Raw genomic sequence first — 22,491 nt, forward strand, 5'->3', positions numbered from 1 at the left:
CTCTAAAGTTTTAAAAATATCACTCACCTACCTTACTTTTGTTGTTTGTGTAGCAAGATTTTTAAATATCCTAGCTACCCTTTTGCTCGCTAGATAGAAATATTTGTAAACTACTTTGTTCATTTGAAAAAAACTATCATCATTTACATGGTATTTCTTTTGTATTACTACTACATCATAATGCTATACAATCATGGATAAAACTGTAAATTTGAAAAGTAAAAATGATATTTGAAAAAAAATACACTTGCATAGTCATACCTAATTTGATCACAATCACAAAAACTACAAGAAAAACAAAATTCTATTTATTATAATTTAGAAATACATTATTGCATAGTTATCCATTATTCCAGGTTCAAGTGCATAGCAGTTTGCGTTGACATTTGCAAGTCTAATTGTATATATGAATTTACCATATATATATAGACATACATATGTATATATATAGTTATATATTTTGAAAATGTATGTATGTATGTATACACATTGTAAAAAAAAGTAAGAAATTTAGAGAAAGAAAGAAAGATTTAAAATTTAAATATGAGGGTAATATTTGAGAATTCTTCACTTTTGCTATTGACATATTAAACTGCTATCACGAAACATGAAATTATACTCAGGGTAGTCCAATGATATTTCGGATAACGTCATCCGAGGTTCTACGAAGTTATCCCATTCACAATATATTTATATAAAGATATACATATCCATATATCTATATATATGTATAAATGTATATTTTTAAAATGTATGTATGTATACACATTTTAAAAAAAGTAGGAAATTTAGATGTAAATTAAAAAAATTTAAAATTTAAATATGAGGATATTATTAGAGAATTTTTCACCATTGATATTGGCATATTAAACTACTGTCTCGAGAAGCGGAATTATACTCAGTGGAGTCCAATGATATTTCGAAAATATCACTCATCCGAGCTTGTACAAAGTTATCCCATTCACAAAAATATATATATAGACATGCATGCTAGGATATATATAAATATATATTTTTGAAGCATCTATTTCGGCCGCCAACTCCATAACGAATACCCTTTTTGCGGTAATTCCTGTCCGATTTTGCGAACCTTCATTTTATATGTGTACAGTGTTTAGCTACTCGGTCAAGCTTGGCGCCTTTTTCAATGCCCTTAGTTTCGCTCGCGACCCTCTACCTTTAGCAGTTGATTATTTTAGGCACTCCACCTTTCCCATTTACGCTTTCAAATCCCCCCAACTCTTCGTATGGTCCTTCCACCCAACTTCAACACCCAAAGGCTCTTCAAGTACCAGGTCACAAAATACCTTTACACGTGCCCATCCAAGACAAATTCCCTATTATCTGTGGCTGCAATCGCTTGCTCCTTCTTTTCCCCTACCTTTCCACACCTCTTTTTCTTTTGGAAAATTTGCCAAATTGGTCCCTAACATTTTCACAAAAAACTTTTTTAGTCCCTAACATTTAAAATCAGCCAGAATAATTCCTAACATATAAATTATGAGTCAGTTTGATCCTAATGCTTGTATTTACTCTTTTTCCTGGCTAAAAATAGCACACCGGCATAATTTCAAGGGCAAAATCGGAAACATTCGTTAATCCCAAATTTCTCAAGCTCGATCTGACTGAAATTTCGGGATAAATCTGCAAATACAGCCAAGGCCAAAGGCCTAGGAAACTGAAATTTTGATAAGTTTTTCAGTTTGGACCGTATTTTTAGAATTTTTTTGTCAAAAAATAATGTACTACATAAACATGCTTGGGTTGAAGATACAGTTGAAAATACATCAATCTGTGTCATAAATCGGCTTTGTAGCTACGCTGGGGAACTTTCTGAATGGTAGCCCAAATAAGGTCAAAGTACAAAGGAAACTGGGCTATAGCAAACAAGGTGACGGGCAAGCAAGTCACTGCATAAACGGGGAAGGCCGCGAACTTGAGCTTATCTTTGAGCACAAAAAAGTGGCCGGAGCATAATGAGATGAGCATGGAAGCTATGGATACAAACGAAGTTAAACCCAACAAAAGCTTACTGGGCAAGCTGGTGCCAAAATCTTTTTCTTGGTACCTAGACGTGAGAATGGCTAGAAACATGACTAAGGAGGTGACCGAAAAGCAAAGTGCAACGAGGGATGAAATATTGAAATGGTGAAGCAGTCAAATGCGGGCTTGGGAAATTATGGATTTATCCCGAAATTTCAGTCAGATCCGAGCTTGGAAAATTCGGGATTAACGAATGTTTTCAATTTTGCCCTTGAAATTATACCGGTGTGCTATTTTTAGTCGAAAAAAAGAACAAATACGAGCATTATGACCAAATTGGTTCATAATTTATATGTTAGGTACTATTCTGATTGATTTTAAATATTAGGGACTAAAAAATTTTTTGTGAAAATGTTAGGGATCAATTTGACAAATTTTTCTTTTTTTTTACCAATAAACATACCTCAGCAACATCCTCAATTTAAATTGATTTTTTTTCTCTTATTTGTGTGAAGCAAGAAACTTGAAGGTGATGGCTAGTCAGCATCTTGAAGTTTCCTCTTAATTTCCTAGATCTATAGGACTCAATGACCTCAAGGCTTAGGAAAACAAAAAATATTCTCAGTTTCCCATTAACCTTCTCCTCTTTTGATTAGTAACTAAGCTTTGGGATCCTGCAAAAAAAAATAAAAAAATTTGGATAGGTTGACTCATCAACAGGTGATGATGGCAGAAGCAATCCCATTTGGCATTGCAGAAAGCATGCTGCTGAAGTTGGGCTCATCAGCTTTCCAACATGTAGCTTTGATCTCTGGAGTTAAGGATGAAGTAAGAAAGCTTTCCAACACATTAACAGCCATTGAAGCTGTACTCACGGATGCAGATGAGCAGCAAGAAAAGAGCCTTTTGGTGCAAAACTGGATCAAGAATCTCAAGGAAGTTGTGTATGATGGTGATGATATCTTGGATGAATTCTCAACCAAAGCTTCCATAACTGAAGCTGACTTGCTTGGAAGAGTGAAAAATCAGGTAACTCAGTTCTTCTCTTCCTCAAACCAACTTGCTTTTCGGTATAATATGGCAAAAAAGATAAGAAAGATCAGAGAGAGATTGGATGAGATTGCATTTGAGATGGCCAAGTTTAACTTTAGGGTGAGGTCAGTTAATGTTAGAGTTGAAAACAAGGAGAGAGAGCAAACACATTCTTATGTGTTAGCCTCGAGTGTTACTGGAAGAGAAGAAGATAAGGAGGAAATAGTGAAGTTATTGATGTGCTCAAGTGATCAACAGCCTGTTTCTGCTATTGCAATTGTTGGTATTGGGGGTCTTGGCAAGACTACTCTGGCAAAGTTAGTCTATAATGATGAAAGGATAGTGAGAAATTTTGGCCTAAGAATTTGGATCTCTGTTTATAATCAGTTTAATCTAAAGTCAATCATGGAAAAAATCTTGGCATGCGGGATAGAGTTTGACAATTTTGAAATGGAGGCAGAAAAAAATCGAGTGACAGAAAAGCTAGAGATGGAACAGTTGCAGATTCTTGTTCGAGAGAAACTTAGTGGAAAGAAGTATCTGCTGGTAGTAGATGATGTTTGGAGTGAAAATCGTGACATATGGATTCAATTGAGTGAGTTGCTGCAAGGTGGTAGATGGGGAAGTAAGATTGCTGTAACCACTCGTAGTCAGAAGGTTGCATTTGCTTTGGATGCAGAATATACGTATATGTTACAGGCCTTACCAGAAGATGCAAGCTGGAATTTGTTTAAGCAACTGGCATTCAGAAAAGGGCAAGAGGACAAGCATCCTAGCCTTGTGCAGATTGGAAAAAATATTGTCAAAAAGTGCCATGGGGTACCACTTGCAATAAGAACTTTAGGAAGCATGCTGAGATGCAAAAGAGAAGAGAATGAGTGGTTATCCATTCAGGAAAATGAAATTTGGGAATTACATGATGTTATGAACATATTGAAGTTAAGCTATGACCACTTGCCTAGTAATTTGAAGCAATGCTTTACTTACTGTTCATTGTTCCCAAAAGGCTATGTGCTTGAAATCAAGAATCTGATCCAACTATGGATGGCACAAGGCTACATTCACCAATTAGGAATGGGAGATCAGTTGGAGGATATCGGCCTACAGTATTCTGAAGAGTTACAGTTGAGATCTTTCTTTCAGGACGTCAAAAGAGATGACAGCAACAACATCACAAGCTGCAAAATGCATGACCTCATGCATGATCTTGCATGCTCAGTTGCAAAACCTGAATGCTGCGTTGCAGATTCTGATGGAAGCAATATCTCTGAAAGAGTTCACCATGTATCTTTTAGAAGTTATTTGCCTGCATCGTGGACTCTTCCCCCATCCTTGCTCAGAGTTCAAAAGGTAAGGACACTTCTGTTGCCTCTTCATTACCATACGGGATGCAGCATTGCCAATGTGGCCTTTGATCAATGCTTGAGGCGCTTGCGCGTGTTGGATCTACACAACCAAAGGATTCAAAAGTTGCCAAGAGGCGTAGGAAATTTAAAACACTTGAGGTACCTTGATCTCTCGAAGAATGCGCTGACTACTCTTCCTAATTCTATAAGCAAGCTCCAGAACCTACAGACCTTGAAACTGGATAGATGTTATAAACTTGTAGAACTACCAAACCAGATAACCAGAATAGTTAGTCTGAGACACCTTGAGATTAGTAAATGCAGCAAGCTGACTCACATGCCACTGGGGTTTGGGAAATTGACATCTCTCCGAACACTACCAAGATTTGTCATAGGCAAATCTTCCATGTCCAAATCTGGAGGGCTGAATGAATTGCATGAACTAAACCATCTTAAAGGAGAGTTAACGATTATGAACCTTGAGCGTGTGGGGAATACTAGAGAATGTGAAGCTTCAAATATGAAGGACAAAAAGTACCTCTGTTCTTTGAGATTGAATTGGAGCAGAGAAACTAATGATGACATGTATGATGATGCAGTAGTGATGGAATGTCTTCGTCCTCACAAAAATCTCAGAGAATTGCATATATCTGGATATGGAGATGTTAAATTTCCAACTTGGATGAGTGCTAGAATAACTTCAGTGCTTCCAAATCTTGTAAATATTTCCATTGAGAGCTGCTCTTACTGCCAAGAACTCCCACCATTCGGTGAACTTCCTTTTCTGAGAGTTCTCAAACTTTATTCCTTAAATAAGCTCAATTTCGTCTGCCATAACTCAACCTCTTCCTCTTACTTTCCCTCCTTAAAAGAGCTTGTACTGTTTGACTTGCCTCTGTTGAGTGATTGGCCGAGAAACTCAATAGTCAATCAAATGAGGGAGATGACAATTGAACCACAAAAGATCCAGCAGCGTAATTCAATGCATGAAATGCAAGGCTTTCCATCCCTCACCAAGTTGACAATCATAGACTGCCCAAGGTTGATGTCACTGCCCTGCCCTCCATCTTTGGAAGAACTGGTGATCCACAATATTACAGAGGAACTTCAGAGGTCACTAATTTCTGTACAAGCAATATCCTTATCCAGTCTTCCTGAATAGAAATGTAATTCGTGAGGATCCAAAATCCTTTCAAGTGGAGGAGGCTGAAATTCTAGTTTCTCTTTAATAAATATTTGTAGTTATGTCGTCATTCTAATTTTAATTATTTTTGCTAGAAGCAATGTGTTGCATAAGTTTTGCAGATAGTACAATCACTTGAAAGCTACTTCTGCAAAACTACAACTGAGAAACAGTTCTGTAGTTGGCAATGATTGTCGCATATTCTATATGTCCATTTCAGTTCCAAGTGCTTTGACTGTCCACCATAGGTTTATAGATGAACAGCCATGCCTGTGAAATTAATTAGAACTGGCACCTGTTGTATTACTTCTGTACCATCTTATATTTGTTTTATATGCTGATATATACTTTAGGCCTTGTGATATCTTCTGTAAGCAAAACGTCCTTGTAGGTCCTGAAAACTGTCGGTATCATCCACAAGCAGTTCACTTTTATTCAAGGCTATTGTTTTTGTCATCTGCAAGACAAACCAGTTGTAAGTCCTGAATGCTGTTGGTATCATCCACAAGCTGTTCGATAATTTATTCAAGGCTAATTATTGTCATCTCAATAGAAGCCAGCTAGCTAATTACGCTGTCGAAAAATTTTTCAAGTATGGTTAGAAGTACTTGAGGCAACCAAATGTACTCAGTAGCTCATTCCTGAATTTGCAGGTGCTTATCATTTTACAATTCTCTGGTATGCTGTTGCTTGATAACAAGAAAATGCTCAACTTTTACTTCACACTTCCAAGGAAGGAAGAGCTATTAATCCCAATCAACAACTAATCTAGGATGGCTTATGGCATTTTTCTGCTAAGTCTGCAGAATAGGAATTTTAAGATGTCATGTAACACATTCCTGATTAGTACGGCCAATGGGATGTAGGATATGTATCATGCTATCAAGGGGAACTCTGTCAGAATTGATAAGGCAAACCTGGAATTGCAGTCTGCCCGCCAGATTCATAATGCACAAGGATAGAACAAAGTCATTGAAAACAAAAAGAATTTTCTGGACTTGCAGAATGCGTGGAACAGAAATACCTAGCTCATTATTTGGGAAAAAAAAAAAGCCATCTTCAGTCGTGGAATAATTAATCAGTACTTGTTACTTATTTCTTTGTTCTTACAACCTTCTATGGCTGCATTTTGCTTTTCTGGTTTAGCATTTTCCGGATGAATGAATGCAACGGCCATAACGAATTTGAAATTTTAAACGTTCTGTGAAGCAGCATTATACTGTTTCACTCCAACTAAAGACGTTGTTACAGATCATCATTCTTCCAAAGGTACATTGGGGACAAAGCACTAAATGCATGTATTAAAAATAGAATATACAGGGCTAGAGCCATCTATATGAATGATTAGCAGCATTTGCAGATTGCTGAAGCAAAAGGATTGAAATGCTGGAAGAAACATCTCCCTTCAGTCTCTTTTCTCAGTATTTGTTTCATCTGACGGCCATATGATGGTTTCCATTAGTCGCTCACGCATCAGTTCCAAGTTCTGATCCGAAATTTCGTTGTATATTTCACCATGATTACATGCCTATATCAATATCAGGCACAATATAACATCAGTTAACTTCATGATCCCCGGTTGAGTTGTCTTCCGACAAAATCTGAGTTATTTTACCTAGAGAAATTGATAGCTTGCATTCCATTTTCCACATGCATTATAGCCAGCATTGCAACAGATTCTTTACAAAACACGTTGTTCACGTATCAACTAGTAAAGGAATTACTAATAATGAAATACCAGCCAAAAAAGGGATACCTTAATCCATTTCCCATACAGGTGAAGCCGTGTTATCATCACTCTTTCAGCAAGATCCTGCCTTTCCTGTAGTTAGTAATAGAGAAGATTCAAATCAGCTAGTTTCTGCAACTTTTAACAACTTTTTTCAGTTTTAGTTTGCCGCCGATTGTGAAAGTAAAGACTTGCTTTCACTTCTCCATTTTCAGTGGCTCAAGAAATTCCTGGATTCAGATTTCAGATCAAAGGGAAAATAAAAGAAAATAAAAGAAAAGAAAAGAAGAGATGTAGACAAGATTCAGAACTTGAGCTCTTCTCAATTTTACCTTTGCAAGCTTTTGAAGGAAACCCTTCCCCGTGTTAGGCACATTTTCTGCAACAAAGCTGCACAGATGGAAAATGACTTGAAATACATGCTACAATAAACAAGTGAATGCAAGACCCACTTAAATAAAAGCTAATCTTCTTATAAGAGAGCTAAAAGGGACAACTGCTTTGAAGGTTAAGAATGGAGAATGTTTCAAATGATATGGCCAGCTCATGGTTTTATGATAGATATACTGAAGAAAAAGATTTGTGTTAACTTCATTCCACCAGAGCTACGATTTCCCATTTTTAAACAGCAAAATTGTCCATAAAGAGCTATTGATATTACTTATGCAGAGAGTAGGTCAAAGTGCATATTTCGAACAAAAATTTTTCATTTGATTGCTTCAAAAACTCAAAAAAAAAGTATGCAGACTTCTGAATCAGAGGTCTTGAAACAATCAGAATCTGATTTTCCTCAAACTGTCAACATTCACATCGATCTCTTTCTTCTTCTACCATCTATTGTAGTGTCCTCAGATGCAGAATATGAAGATTATGGTTGACGTACTTGTGAAACCAAGTGTATTTTGGTGGGTTCATCTCATAGAGTTGGTTAAGAACAGTCCTCACAGCTTTATATGTCAAGTAGTTGATTATTTCCTGCAAAACACAAAAGCTTTTCTGTGAAGGTGAGGAGGATTGCCATTCCCCGAGAAGAGGGGCAAAGAACATACTAATAGAGATAGACATGACTGACTTTTGAAACACCAAAACATCAAGAACTGCATTCCTTTGCATAATACGTCCACTGGTTATATGTCTACTTCTGCAACTTTTAGATGAAAACTATCACCATGGGATGTCAAACAAACTAAGTCCAGATATCTGGTCTATTGAATTTATCCAAGTAATTAACTGTATCAAAATGGTACTGCATGATTGCTACAAGAGAAAAGAAAAATCTGAATTCTGACAAACGCACTCGTTTAAATTACCCAATACCAATGAACTCTGTTTCAAACTCAAAAAGAAGTTTAAGATCCAATAGATAAACACAAGGTATTGAACCTTTACAGATTACCATACAATTGCTTTTTTTAATTCAGTGGATTGCTCTGTGATGCAAGCATACCAATTAAATACCAATGCTCCCTTCAACTTCTTTACATGTTCCATAATTACCAGAAGTCAATGCATCCCAGAAGGAAACCTTTACATGTTCCATCGATGTAGCTGTCAACTCAGGAAAAAGGCCTTCAGCCTCTTGTTATTTTAGGATTAAAGTCTAACCCAACCCCCCCCCCCCCCCCTTTTCTTTCTCTCTTTCGGTTGTTCCCCTAGAAAGATGGGCAAAAGGCAAGAAGAAAAACTACACCACCGGAAAAACAATCATGAAGATACTAATGAATCAATGTATCAGCACCATTGCAATCTTCGACAGCAAAAACAAGTACTATAACTTATAACAGCGACCAAAAAAATCGGCCTTACATCTTTCACATCATCAAAACCTTCCTCATATTGTCCTCCAAACTCATCAACAATGCTAAGATGACGAAGCTTCTTTTTCTTTTTTGAAGAACCTCGTGTACCACAAGAAAGCCTTTTCATGGACCTGGTATCCAAGAAAGAGCTGCCCAAATCCACAGACTTCAGTTTCTTCATATTCCTTCTCCCTGACAAGTTCTTGGACAAGACCAAATCCACGTTAGTCTTGACACTCAAGCTACCTGATACCATGGAGTCCAAGCATAGACAGGCACAACTACGAGCATCAGTGAAAGATCTGACAGCAGCAGCTCCAGCCATCCTGTGACCCAAGACTGCAGAACTATTAGAAGAATTTTGTCTACTCGAGCAAATTCAAGACCACGATATAACAGAAAACTCTCTAGTGTCCCGATACATGACACTAGAAAGAGATAATAGCATACCAGAAAAAGTAGTGGGAGAGCTGAAAGTGGAATATGGAACAGGTGAACCTTTTGTTCCTGGTTTAACACATACCCCCACCAAAAATGAAAAAGAAAAAAAAAATCTTCTGCTTGAGGAGCCGATTTCCAACATAAAAATTATCCCGACTTTCTTAATATTTTCTGAGGTCCCAGTTTTTCAATAAAAACTCTTCAGTAAACGTGTTCAGGTGTGTGTAGTTTTTTTGCCAAACTTATCCTGAAATCGAGCACGTGTGCCAACTGGAACCATCCTTTTTATGGATGCTGATACGTCCAAGATTCCTCAATGGGCATAGAACTGCTTGAAAACAAGTATTGCAAAACAAGGGCGAGATTCTGTTAAGATTCCTGAAGTGAAGTTCACCTGACAGTAATCCAGTTGACGAGTTTAACTTCACCCCCTGAAGCACCATGCCCGCGCCCTGGTTAACTATATAGTATTAGTTATGTGAGTTGATGTCTCGCTAAATTTAGGTTTTGTATTATTTATTTGAGCTGCTAAGTTTAGGTTACTCTGAAATACAAAATAAGCTGCTCACAACATTTTAAAATTGCAATTTTACATAGCAAAATAGAGCAAAAGCTGCTAAACAAATGAATGACTACATTACTGAATAAATGAACTGCCTAGCGCATGCACTAAATTACAAGGGTGCTTGCTATCATTTGGGTATGAAGCGGGCTTAGAAAAACAAATACAATAAACAGATCTGGGCAATCTCTCCTTTTCAAGAAAGCTTAACCAAAAAAATTTACTCGTTCTGTTCATAGCACATCTTTGGAACAGTGTATATTACTACTAATTTCTGCACAAAATGTATGACTTCACAAACAAAAAAGGTACACGGCCAAGCCTGGCCAATAAAAACCAACGAGCATCACATGGCTGAGACCACCACCCCTTGTTCACTAAAGGGTTTGTCTGGAATGAGGTTTGTTGTTCGAGATCTCGATTTATTAACAGTTAATTCCACACTGCTCAACATCCGGGCCAGTAACTCTGGTGGTGAAGGGATCGATCCGCACCCACAACAAAGAGAAGATGGAAGCAAGAAGGATTGACCACACGACCACAATGGTAGGTGTCCGGTTTTGGCGACCCATCAAACCTTTGAGGAAAGGATAGAGATGAACGATCACCCAGAAGGCAAAGAATAGCTTTCCAAAGAGGGGACCCCAAGACTGGTAACCACTGTTGATTGCATAGGAAATGCCTGCAACAACACCAACCAAGTTTACAACGAGGAGAGTTGTGGGTGGTATCAGAAGGGTTGTCCATTTGAACATGTAGAGTTCTGCAAAATCGCCGTCCTCATCTGATGCCTTGGATGTGACAGTGAAGTTGGTATCAATTCCAGCAAGCACCTTGAGCAACCCTTGGACGACAGCAAAAAGATGAGCAGAGACACCACCAATGACCCAAAACTGTTCATTCCTCCACCATTCATCAATGCCAACACCACTCCAACGCATCTCAAGGATACCAGTGGCAAAGATTGAAAGAAAGAGGGATATAAACCATATGCTGGCAAAGTTACTAATCTGCAACAAAAATGAGATTCAGTAAGTTAGACGAAATAATGTTCATGAACTTTCCTTTTCAGATGCCTAAGATGCCAATATCAAATGCTGTTCTCAATTTAAATCAAGTGCTAATAGCGATGCTGAACACTAGCATGGTAAACGGTGACATGGAATATCTTTTCCTTTATAACACACAGAGAGGCGGTGAGGAAGAAATCGAAAGCAAAGATCCATAAATGGAACACTTTCAGAATAACAACCAGCTAAATGCAACCACATAGTGACTTGAATGCAATCGACTATGGAATTTTCCATTAGTAGCACAGTACAAAAGTAATTACTGAACAGAATAACTACTGACATTATGTAGTAATTGAGAGCCAAAAAAATACAACAAAAAAAGGTAGACAGCACAAACCTGCGGAATAATAAACTTCCCAGTGAGTAGACAGACAGCAGGCAAAGTACAATAGATAAGGAGAGGAATGGCAGTGACTGGGTAAATGGTTGTATTGACATATGCAAATCTCTCTAGCCACTTCAGCCTTCCACCATACCCATACCATATGGGGCAATGCCGGCTGAAAAGAATTTCCACGGATCCTAAAGCCCATCGAAGCACCTGGTTCAGACGATCAGAAAGATTGATTGGAGCTGATCCCTTGAATGCAGGCCTCTGAGGCATGCAGTAAACTGAACGCCAACCACGGGCATGCATCTTGAATCCTGTGAGAATATCTTCTGTGACGGAACCATAAATCCACCCAATCTGCAGAGACGGCATGAGTAAAAAGAATGATTAATCTCATGTGCAGACCATAAAGTTGATCAAAAGTTGCACCAAAGATGTCATGATAATCAGGAAGGGCATGTGAAGGGAAAGACGTCAAAATTTCTCATGTTCAATATTACAATAAAAAATCAGTAACTAAAGCTCATGGAAACAGATTGGCATTCAAAAAAGATTAATGCAATGTGGAAGTGATCAAAGTTTCTTTGTCATAGTTTGTAGAGCATGTTTAATTCAGAAAAAACAAAGGCTTTATTTCACATAACCTAGGTTGAGGTTTGGTTAGATTTATCTATTGAGCAGATTTGGGATTACTGATTTATTTCATATATAAACTACAGATTTGGGCTTATCGTGTGGTTTACGAACAAATCTCATATAAACTACATTCCCAGTAAACATCTATATGAGAACTAGAATCCTTCAATATTCAGGAACGATTTAGAGTTCCTCCGAATGATTTTTATTCTTCTCAACACTTTCCTACGGTATGAGGTAACTAAAATTTGTTTTCAGACTCGCTGAAACCACATACCTAAGTTGATAGATGAGCCAACGCAATTAACAATTCTAATTCAGTGAAACTATTCTACTTATGTTTGTCCGGATTCAAAGAAACATTTATAAAACAACCAATTCAAACAGTTTCAACATTAATTAGCAAATTCACAATACCTCACTTCCCCATTCTGCTTTATCCTCGTATCCACAACTAATCACATGAATTGCCTCTTTGAGAAGTGTCTCTGGCGTAGCAGACTGAGGGACACCACCATTCTCCATAAGCGTTGAAGCAACAAAAACAGCAGACTGACCAAATCTTTTCTCAAGGCTCATTTGTGACATCAACAATGACTTCTCATCATCAAATCCAGCACCTATTACCATTGCGAAAGAATCATAGAGTCAGAACTTAATATTAAAAACCAGTTCAAAGAAAGATGACACTCTAGATAACGTCAAGTAGATCTTTTAAGAGAGTATGAAATTCTTTCAAGAGAACCAAAATTTCATGCGTCAGCAAAGAGATATTTAGTGGTATTAAAACTGCTAAGGTGAAGTGGACACCTGAGAAGGATTTGTGCCAAGATACACGAACAGTGATATAGTAATAAACAAGATTCAAACTTAAATCAGTCTTACATCTATCGAAACTAGTTCCAACGTACACACACGAGATCCAAACATACAAGCCCACAAACCCGCTCTTACCAGCAAAGTAATCAGCTTTAAACAGGCATCTTACAATTTCTTGATCCTTGGAGAAGAGAGGAAAAAGAAAAGGAAAAAAAAAGAAGAAAAACAACGACAACAACATGTAGCAGGAAAATAGGAAGTTGACTGTAGGTGTAACTTCATAAATGCCATACAAGCTTGTCAAATATATTAAGCTCATTGCATGTATTGTTTCTCCACTTAAAAAAAACAACGATATCGAAAAGCATATCTGCACCATCCCCCACGACTTAATCATGAAAACTATTCCAGAAATCAGGTCTTGTACATTTCCTTGATAAGCTTCATTTAACATAGTAAAATATAAGTTCTTTCCAATCTCTATCAAGAATGCTCATGCATGAAACTAGCCTCCAGCACCAGTGGGTTAGATAAGTATGGAGAGACAGAGAGGGGCAGAGGGGAACAGATGGAGTGTGTGCATATGTGCATGAGTTTCCGTCTCTGCATCTATATAAATATACATTCAAGGTAAGAAACCAAATCAGATGTTATAAAGCAGTCATCTTTTCATATAGCACAAGCATAACACATCCAATAACCAGCATTGTACCTTCAACTCCTTCCTCTATATCCTCCAAGCTGAAGATGGGCACAGTAGGATCAACATGCTTACTAGACTTCTTTTTGTCCGATCCCTTCTTACTTGACTTAGAACTGTTCTTTTTTGATCTACCGAAGCAAGAAGAAAATAGACCTGGTTTTTTGTGCTTAGGTTTGTGAGGAGGCTCATAACCATACAGAGCTGTTCTGTTAAAGACACATCCAGTACCCACATAAACTGGTCCTTGAATGCCATCCAAACCTCTCAAGTTTATCTAATGAACATAGAAAAAGAATTATTTTCAGTGGATGGGAAAAAAAACACTCACAATACCATCAAATCTGTGGAAATTGAACATAAAACTTTATATGAAAAATGGATGTCATAGAGAAAAGAAAAAGATAAAGTTAACAAGTAATGAAAAACTCACATCAAAGAACACAGTGTTTCGATTTGCATAACGATCACTCCTATCAATACCATCAAATCTCTGTGGAAATTGAACATAACAAACATATTTTCCAAGGTTGGGATCCATCAGAAAGCACATTGCTTCTCGCAAAGCCTTGCTGTTGTTTACATAGTGATCACAATCAAGATTCAACAAGAAAGGTCCATTTGTAAGAACAGCAGAAACACGAACCTACAGGAAAATGCGGATCATAACTCAATAGAAGTGCCAAGACAAGGACATAAGCAGAATCAGACAATCACTCATTTGCTTACAAGAGCATTCATAGCACCAGCTTTCTTGTGATGTTGGAAGCCTGGACGCTTCTCACGAGAAACATAGACTAATCTAGGCAGTTCATTACCCTCACTGTCAAGACCTCCACTTTGACCCAAGAAAACCTGTTAATAATGAAGGAAAACAGAAATAAACTGAAGCAAGTTAACACACAATGACAACTCAACTTCCTGGTGCATAATACATAAAAATCAAGCAATCGACAGCTCCAATTCCATAAAGCCATCCCCCATCTTAACCCATGAAGCCTGACCAAAAGGCTAACAACTGTTACTTGTCTCCTCCTCCTCTCCCCCCCCCCCAAAAGCCAAAACACTCACCCCACAAACAGAAAACCAAAAAAACCAAAAAAAAAAAATCTCAACAAGCTCAACATAGAGGACAAAAAGACCACAAAATAGAAAAGCGAAATAGAGAAAAATTGACTTACTAGCTTTTAATTAACATGTTACATGGACTGAGCTGACAAAATATTAAAAGGAAGAAAAAGGATACCTGAATCATGCCTGGATGATCCCTAGTGTTATTTCCAGGCCAAGGTGTACCATCTTGCATGATCCATCCTTCTTCAGGAACTTTTTGGGCTTTAGCAACTAGTGCGTTGACACGTATTTTGAACTCCTCATACTCTCTCTACAGAACAAGCAGACAATATAATGTTAAAGTAAGCAAGCACCAAAAGAGCAAGAAAAACTTAATTTTACCAAGTGTAGCTCCTACCTTCATGGCCCTACGATCTTTCGCAAATGAAGGGTGAACTTTATCTTTCAAATAATCGATCTTCTGGGTAAAATACCACTCTGGAGCCCTTGGTTCAATGCTGTACTTTTTGCAGAAAGGAACCCATTTTCTTGCAAATTCTGATGTTTCTGATAGAGCTTCAAATGTCAACATAGCTGCACCATCATCGGAGACATAGCATGACACCTTGTCAACTGGATAGTCAACTGCAAGAATGGACAGGACAGTATTGGCTGTAACAAGAGGAGGCTCCTTCAGAGGATCAACAGTACTGACAAAAATATCAACAGCAGCTAATTGAGATGGCTCCCCTTCACGATCATATCTGTTGCACATAACAGAATTTGCCACTTTAACAACTGAGAGACAGGCCAAGATAGAAAATATTGAACCTGGAAGATTCTATAAAAGAATAAATGATGCAAACAAATAGAGATGGTCTGACCTAAGTGCAAGCCTGTCAAGGTATGTTTCTCGATTAACAGGAAGCCACTTTGGGAACTGATCCAAAATCCAAGATATAGCAAACCAAATCTCACATATCACAGACATCAGCCAAAGAGGAAATGCATTGGACACAGGATTTGTTATTCGGTAGTGCAAGAAAATGCAAAGAATAGCTAGCCGGAGGACAATAACCATCCTGTAAGGATTAATCCTGGATGATGGAATAGAAACCTTTCTCGAAAGAGGCTGACGAGCTTCATCATTCCTGTTATCACAAGAAGTAACAAGAAAAAAATCAATTGCTAACTGTTTTCATAACAAAACATCAAAGGACCAGAATTTGCTCAGAAGGACAAGCAAGCGGCAAAATGAAATCAGAGTGCAACATATCTTAGAGCATAGAAAAGCATCATATGCAATTAAACAGTTTTTAATTTTCGCTATCAGACACATTGATAAACTAGGATAAAGGAAAAGGCCATACACATCCCCACAATTGATAACAATTTGGATACCAAAGAACATGCTCAAGGATCATCCTGTTTTTGTTTAGCAAAAACATGCAAATTATGTACTTGCACAGACACAGGACTAGTAGGATAAACAACTTCGGTCAGAAACTCACAGTAGAGAATCATCCACCAACACATCTGTGCTCGCATCAATATCTCCCACTCCTCTTTCAGAAGGAGGATGGCTAGTAGTCATCGGAACAACGTGCTTCTCCTGCTTCATTTTCCATCCATCCACTCTCTCTTTCCAGGCAACATTTCCCAACCCTGGAGAACCAAACTCTCTTACAGGATCCACAACCCGTATATTAGCTGCACATAACAAAATACATTCTTGAGATTCCAATAACAAGAAAAGGCCATGGCATAAACTAAGATGATACACAACAAACAAAGAGAGCTTACGTGATTGATTCACATCAGACCCATAAGGAAGTTGATGGATGCGTTTAACACCACCAGGATGGCCTGGCGATGCCATAGACAGGCGTCCAGGAGATGCTTGAGACAACTCCCCAGAAACCTAAAAATCAAGTGTTACTAAAGATTAGTCTGCTCGTGCTAAAAAATTCAGGCACCAAGTGCAAAATAAGAATCCAAAAACATACATCTGTTCCGTTTGTTAGCAAAGGAATGTTATTGTTGGATACTTCTTTATCATATTTTGGTAACCCAACGTCTTCGCCACGTCCGTAAGTCATATGCCAGCTCAACATGCGCTCGGCAACCTTTTGCTTCTCATTTTGAGTTTCTGCAGAGTAACGAACATCACTTACATTATCATCAGCAGAACCATCCTCCTCTCCATCACCATCAATTGCAGGGCTTCCTGCAGTTTGAGAAATTTAGCAATGTCAGACATCAGGTGATGACAAAGTCAATATCTTGATCTTGATAGACAATCCACATATGAACACAGTCAAAGTAGGAATGGACAAAATTAGCAAAATAAATTGTATTATGCCAAAAATCAATAGAAAATCCACATATGACAACTTGCTTGATATTCTATAACATAAGGTGCAATATCAATTTTTCAACTGTGTTATTATGCCAAAAACAACGCCAATTATGGAAAAAGATCTGTTGTTTATCAATTGCTAAAATACTTTTGGAATTCCCTCATTTCTGTATGAAATCTAGTTCTCCTGTGAATGCACTTCAAAGCATCCATCTCTCTAGTAAAGGTACACCTTCAGTCACATTATCAAGCTTTCAGCAATCATACATGAACCACAAAAATCTTGTGCCAAGTATACCTTTATGTCTCTTGTATCTGGTTTTGCACTGAGGGCAAGACTGATTTCCATCCTTCCTCTCATATTCATAACATGGCCTGCATACAGGGAATGCACAGACATCACAAGCAACAAATGGCTCCCCATCCACAGTTTTGCCAACAGTATCACCACAGATCTGGCAAACCTGCCCACCTAAATTCTTCAAGACCTTCCCCTGTAATAAAATCATCACATTTTCCAGCATTCAAATACGGTCATTAAATTTACTAATTCACTAAGCTGATAATTAACTTTCATACACATTATATTAAAAAAAAAAGTGATCTTGACGACATACACATATCCAATTCAAGAAAATGTTAAAAAATGCAGTACCTACAAAACAATTTCATTTTTTTAAGAGCAGCAGAAGAAAAAGGTTTCAATTTTTCCTAAGTTGAATAACCACTAACCTTAGTTTCTCCTTCTGATTCCATGGTCGACTAAATAGCTTCAAATGTCAGCCACTGGATTTGCACTCAAAAATCCAGATCCTCACGCAATGTGAGCAGAATCCACATGCCAAGAACCTTCAAATTCTTCCCTAAAGCAAAATAATCTCTGCAAAAGCAGATCTTTTAAGTAAACAAAGTCCCTCAAATTATAGATCAGATGTAAAATCAAAAAACCGACCTGAAAAGTTAACTTAAAAAAAATCACGCTCCACTAAAATCTGCAATATCTACGAAGTTTTTTCTGAAATGATACAAATAACCTAATTTTCAATCCCTGATTTTTCTGTAACAAAACTTCAGCTTCCATTCAACATTTAAATGAAGTAAACGAACAGTCAACCTCAACTGATCCCATTACCAAAAACAGAAAATAATTTTGGCATTTACTGACATAATTTTCTCTAATAACCCACTTAAATGAAGCTAGCAAAACAATGCCCACACCCACATGCATCTTTACCCATTAAACCATTCACAATTCAGATCCCAAATCACTTAAAAAACAAAGAAAATGAGGACACGTACCTCAAGATCTAGGCTTTACGGCTTGCAATCTCCGCCGACAAAATTATCCACTACAGTATATCACTAGCCCTGAAAACCCCTTCAATCTCAAACCCGATCAGCACAATTCAGAGCTGAGAGATAACAGAAAGAGTTCCAATGCTGCAAGAATTAACGGAATTGAAATCGACCCAGTTCAGTTCAGACCTCAAAACCGACAGCCCATCAACTCTTTCTCTCTCTCTCTCTCCTTTCTCTCTCTGAACTCAAGAGAGATGTCTGCGTCTGTGGGCAGCTATTTTCCAGCAATAAGTAATAAAAGGAAAGGTGGGGTATAACTATAAAATAACACCAGCAAATTATATCTAATTAGATAAAAATGAGGACTAATAATTGATAAAGAATTGATTTTGGCTTAGAAGAGACGAAAGCGAAAGAGGAGCTGTAAATGAGCTGCTGCTAAGAAGTAAGAAAGAGGACGACTTAGTTGAGTTGTTGGGAGTGAGAGATGATGAGATGAGAGTGATAGAGACTGACAGACTCACTCGGGAACTCCACCGACAGCGTAATGCTGGCTGCTAATGGCTAAGACTTTCCTTTTAATTTCTTGTTTTTGATTTTTTTTTTTTACCGTTTGCTAATGGCTAAGGCTTCCTTTTTGAATTTCTTGTTTTTGAATTTTTTCTGTATTTATTTATTTTACCAAATGCCAAATGCAGAAGAAAAAAATAATCAGTTTGGATTACAATTTTTTGAAAATTTTATATATTTTTATTTGATGAATGTGAGATAAAAAGGTAATTGAAAAATGTGTTCGTTGAGAACGTAAAAATTTTTAGATGGAAAATTGCAATCCAAACAAGGAATTTTATTTTGAAAACTCATAATATGAAGCCTTTAGATATTATCTATTAGGAGTCTGGTGATTTTTTGAAAATTTGAGAAATTTTTCTAGGCGTGTTTTTTATGCAAAGTGTAAATGGTTGTTGATAATTTTTATGAAAATATTTATTAAAATATAACCACACTGAGAAAAATAAGTGAATACTGACCGAGAAATTTTCTAAATCCTTTTCATTATCTCCATTTTCTAGTTCATTTTATTCAAACTTTTTTATTGGGGTAAATTTAAGTGAATTTGTTTTGGCTTCTTTTTTTTATTTTTATTTTAAACAACAAGAGTTGATCCATATTAGATGCTTTTTAAGCTTGGTGCTTTTTGGTCTAACTATATTTTAAAAATTTTAAAAATGCTTAAAAGCCTGAACTTTGAATTTTTTTTAAATTCAAACAAAAAATTTTACCAATTTTTCTTTATCTCTTTATTCCTCATTGTTCGGCCCTTTTTAATGTAACTTGTTTGTTTTTATTTTGTGGTTGATATCTGATAATGCATAAAGAATCACCAATAGTATAGAATCAAGTAGGGGTTTTCATTCAAGTAAGTTTTCTCTCCTAAATGGTGTAGCTAACTAAAAAGAATGGATCCTAAATGGTTTGTCCATCGTCTGTATTTTGCTTATAACAACAAAAAACACACACTCAAAAATTATTAGACACAAGGAAAAGAATTATTCAAAGCCACGGGTAGTTAGTCTGGTATCATGTATAAGTATACTAAACTATTTGTCAAACTCCTCAATTTTTATTTATTTTTTTGTTAATACGATAGATCTACGCTACTCTATACTAAGAGGAGGAGGGACCTGAAGAGGGCCAAGGATAACTCGAAAATAATTGAACCACCACCAGTCTAGACGAGTGCGTAGGCACCCGCTGACAATAATTTCAAAATACCTGAATTTTTAGAATATAGATAAGGAGATTTGATCCCTTAACCTATACCTAAATAGAGTTTTAAACCTCTTTTGGTAGCAAATATGCTTAAGCAAATTCTGCCATAGCAGATATTTAACTACCACTATAATTTTATATTGAATGCCAAGGTTACCCTTCAATTATCAACACCAACCTCAGGATCCTAAAATATCTTTTAAAATTATAGCCTTGCATTTTCTAAACTCTATCTTGATTCTTTTTTTTTTTTTTTTTTGGCTTTAGTGAAAAGTGTCTCGTCTGAGTCATCTCCATCTATCCCGGATGAGGGGCCTGGACGGTTGTCAGAGATAACCGTCCCAGGCAGTTCACGGCTTGGATGAAGCCTCAAAAATTTGTGCGGCTCAGATCACGTCTTGTAACTCGATTTTCACGCCGTGTGGGACCCACAAAAATGTTGTTTTATTTTACTCGCTGTTGTTCAATTGTTACACCTTGTACAGATGATGTTACACCATGTACAGATGGTGTTACACCTTCCGGAGCGGTTGTTCTGACAACCGCTCCAGCCCCGCGTCCATCTATCCCCTATGTTTTTTTCCTCTGCCGCATTATTGCCACCAGCACCATATTGCGCCTACTTAAACCCATCCTCCTTCCTCATGTGCCAGCTCTTTGAACCCTTTTTTCTCCTCATTTGACCTACTGCATCGCTTCTCTTAACATAGATGTTAGTCGATGTGAGGTTGTGGGTATGAAACTCAATCACAATGGCATTTTTTCTTTTTATTTTCAATAACAAAAGAAATACATTACGTGTTTTTTGACTAACTGGTTTCAGGTGGATTTTGTTGATTCAGATAATTTGAAATCTAATTAGTTGTGAACGCTGAAATTTTTATGTTTATTCTGAACATTAGTTGGGAAAGTTGAGAATTTCAAGACTACATGTTGGTCTTTTGGATTAAATTCTAGTTTGAATGAGCTAGAACTAGGATAAATATGATTTAGTTTAAAAAAAGAACTTGATTGTGTTTTATGATTTTTTTTTAGGATAGTTTCACAAGAGGTTTCCATAGCAACTTCAATCACATTTTGTATTCTTCTGTATTTATTAATTTAGTGATTTAGCAAACCAACTCCAAAAGATGGTTCAATCAGGAAGGAAAGAGATCAAGAGGGTAGGTGATAGGGAAACAAAAAATATGATTTATGAAGGGTATTATGGTCATTAAAAGTAAGAATTACTATGGCCGGAAGATTATACTGTGGCAATATCAGTCGCTGAGTTGCGAGGTATATTGCAAAAAGAAATAAGAAAAGTGAAGGAAAAAAATCAAATTAGTTAGCCAAAATCATATCTCGATGCATATAATGAACCATTTAATCGGTCTAAATTCTTCAAAAGTTTTGCACAATTTGTACAATTTCTGTCAACATGGATCCAGTGCACAGTCCGCGAACACATTGTAGGATAGATTGTTGGCCTATTTCTACCGCGAATCTGCAACCAAAAAAAAAAAAAAAAACTTGGTCCAATATAGATCGGTGGACCAATCCATGGATCCAGTCTGTGAATCGCTTGTTTTGCTCTATTCTACTTGAGGCTTTTGCTCTTTGTTTTCAATCCATGCACTTAGAATCTGTCCACGGATTGGTAAATTAAGTTTTAGTTCTTTGTTCTTCTTTCCTCGCGTGCATTGCATTTTTCAATTTCCAAAGCTAGCAATTCTCTATTCAATTGAAGCTACAAAGTAGATATAGCTCCACGCATACTTTAAGAATTGATTTGCAACATATTTCGAGCCATTATGTTTTGTCAATCCAATATATAAAGAAAGGTGGAAATACCAAATCAATCACAATAAACAGAGTATACATGCCAACTATGTTCCATTCTGCTTAGCCAATTCAACCAAAAAAAAAAGGGTAGAGTACAGAAAAATCCCTTGCAGTCAAGCAAATCTACAGAAAAGCTCTTTCTAGTTTCAAAACATACACTTTGATATCTCGTGATTTGAACTAATTTCATAAAACGACGGAAATCATTTGAATTAAAAGGTTTGGATGGTTTGATTCAGATTGAAAATTAGGTTCAGGGATGTAATAGCTTTAATTTTTAAATGTCAGGGATGAAATTGCTTCATTTTAAAAGTGAGGGACGAAAAGAATATTTTTGTGAAATGTGAGGGATGAAACATGTCATTTTCCCTCTATACCTATACTGATTATACAATATTAATAATTTTTATTCCTAAATAAAAGTGCAACATATTTTTTAAGACCAATATGAAACGACAGTGAAAATGGTCAGAAGTAAAAAAATATGCAATTTCTTAAAATACAATTGGAACAACTAAGGATTCAATTTGTCAAAACCCTCGATCAAAA

General features: G+C 36.9%; 3 protein-coding genes across 3 annotated transcripts; 1 reads left to right on the top strand and 2 right to left on the bottom strand.

Moving 5' to 3' along the window:
• The first annotated feature begins 2,586 nt into the window (after positions 1–2,586).
• LOC113760543 (putative disease resistance protein RGA1) lies at positions 2,587–5,641 on the top strand. The gene has a single exon (XM_027303172.1). The coding sequence runs from the start codon at positions 2,707–2,709 to the stop codon at positions 5,521–5,523; it is 2,817 nt and encodes a 938-aa protein (XP_027158973.1). The 5' UTR covers positions 2,587–2,706; the 3' UTR covers positions 5,524–5,641.
• Positions 5,642–6,701: 1,060 nt separating this feature from the next.
• Positions 6,702–9,629, bottom strand: LOC113761401 (chaperonin-like RbcX protein 2, chloroplastic). Its single transcript, XM_027304369.1, has 6 exons — positions 9,523–9,629; positions 9,080–9,411; positions 8,157–8,248; positions 7,606–7,663; positions 7,301–7,366; positions 6,702–7,072 (listed from the first exon to the last, which is right to left on the bottom strand). The coding sequence occupies exons 2-6, from the start codon at positions 9,395–9,397 to the stop codon at positions 6,950–6,952; spliced, it is 657 nt and encodes a 218-aa protein (XP_027160170.1). The 5' UTR covers positions 9,398–9,411; positions 9,523–9,629; the 3' UTR covers positions 6,702–6,949.
• Positions 9,630–10,124: 495 nt separating this feature from the next.
• LOC113760654 (cellulose synthase A catalytic subunit 3 [UDP-forming]) lies at positions 10,125–18,663 on the bottom strand. The gene is made up of 15 exons (XM_027303326.1): positions 18,346–18,663; positions 17,779–17,926; positions 17,345–17,540; positions 16,694–16,914; positions 16,491–16,608; positions 16,199–16,397; positions 15,572–15,838; positions 15,106–15,451; positions 14,881–15,018; positions 14,364–14,489; positions 14,068–14,280; positions 13,647–13,911; positions 12,533–12,735; positions 11,486–11,836; positions 10,125–11,085 (listed from the first exon to the last, which is right to left on the bottom strand). Exons 2-15 carry the CDS (start codon positions 17,800–17,802, stop codon positions 10,501–10,503), a joined length of 3,252 nt encoding a protein of 1,083 aa, XP_027159127.1. The 5' UTR covers positions 17,803–17,926; positions 18,346–18,663; the 3' UTR covers positions 10,125–10,500.
• Positions 18,664–22,491: the final 3,828 nt, after the last annotated feature.

The sequence above is a fragment of the Coffea eugenioides genome, chromosome 2 (assembly GCF_003713205.1).
Source record: "Coffea eugenioides isolate CCC68of chromosome 2, Ceug_1.0, whole genome shotgun sequence".
NCBI classification, from domain to species: domain Eukaryota; kingdom Viridiplantae; phylum Streptophyta; class Magnoliopsida; order Gentianales; family Rubiaceae; genus Coffea; species Coffea eugenioides.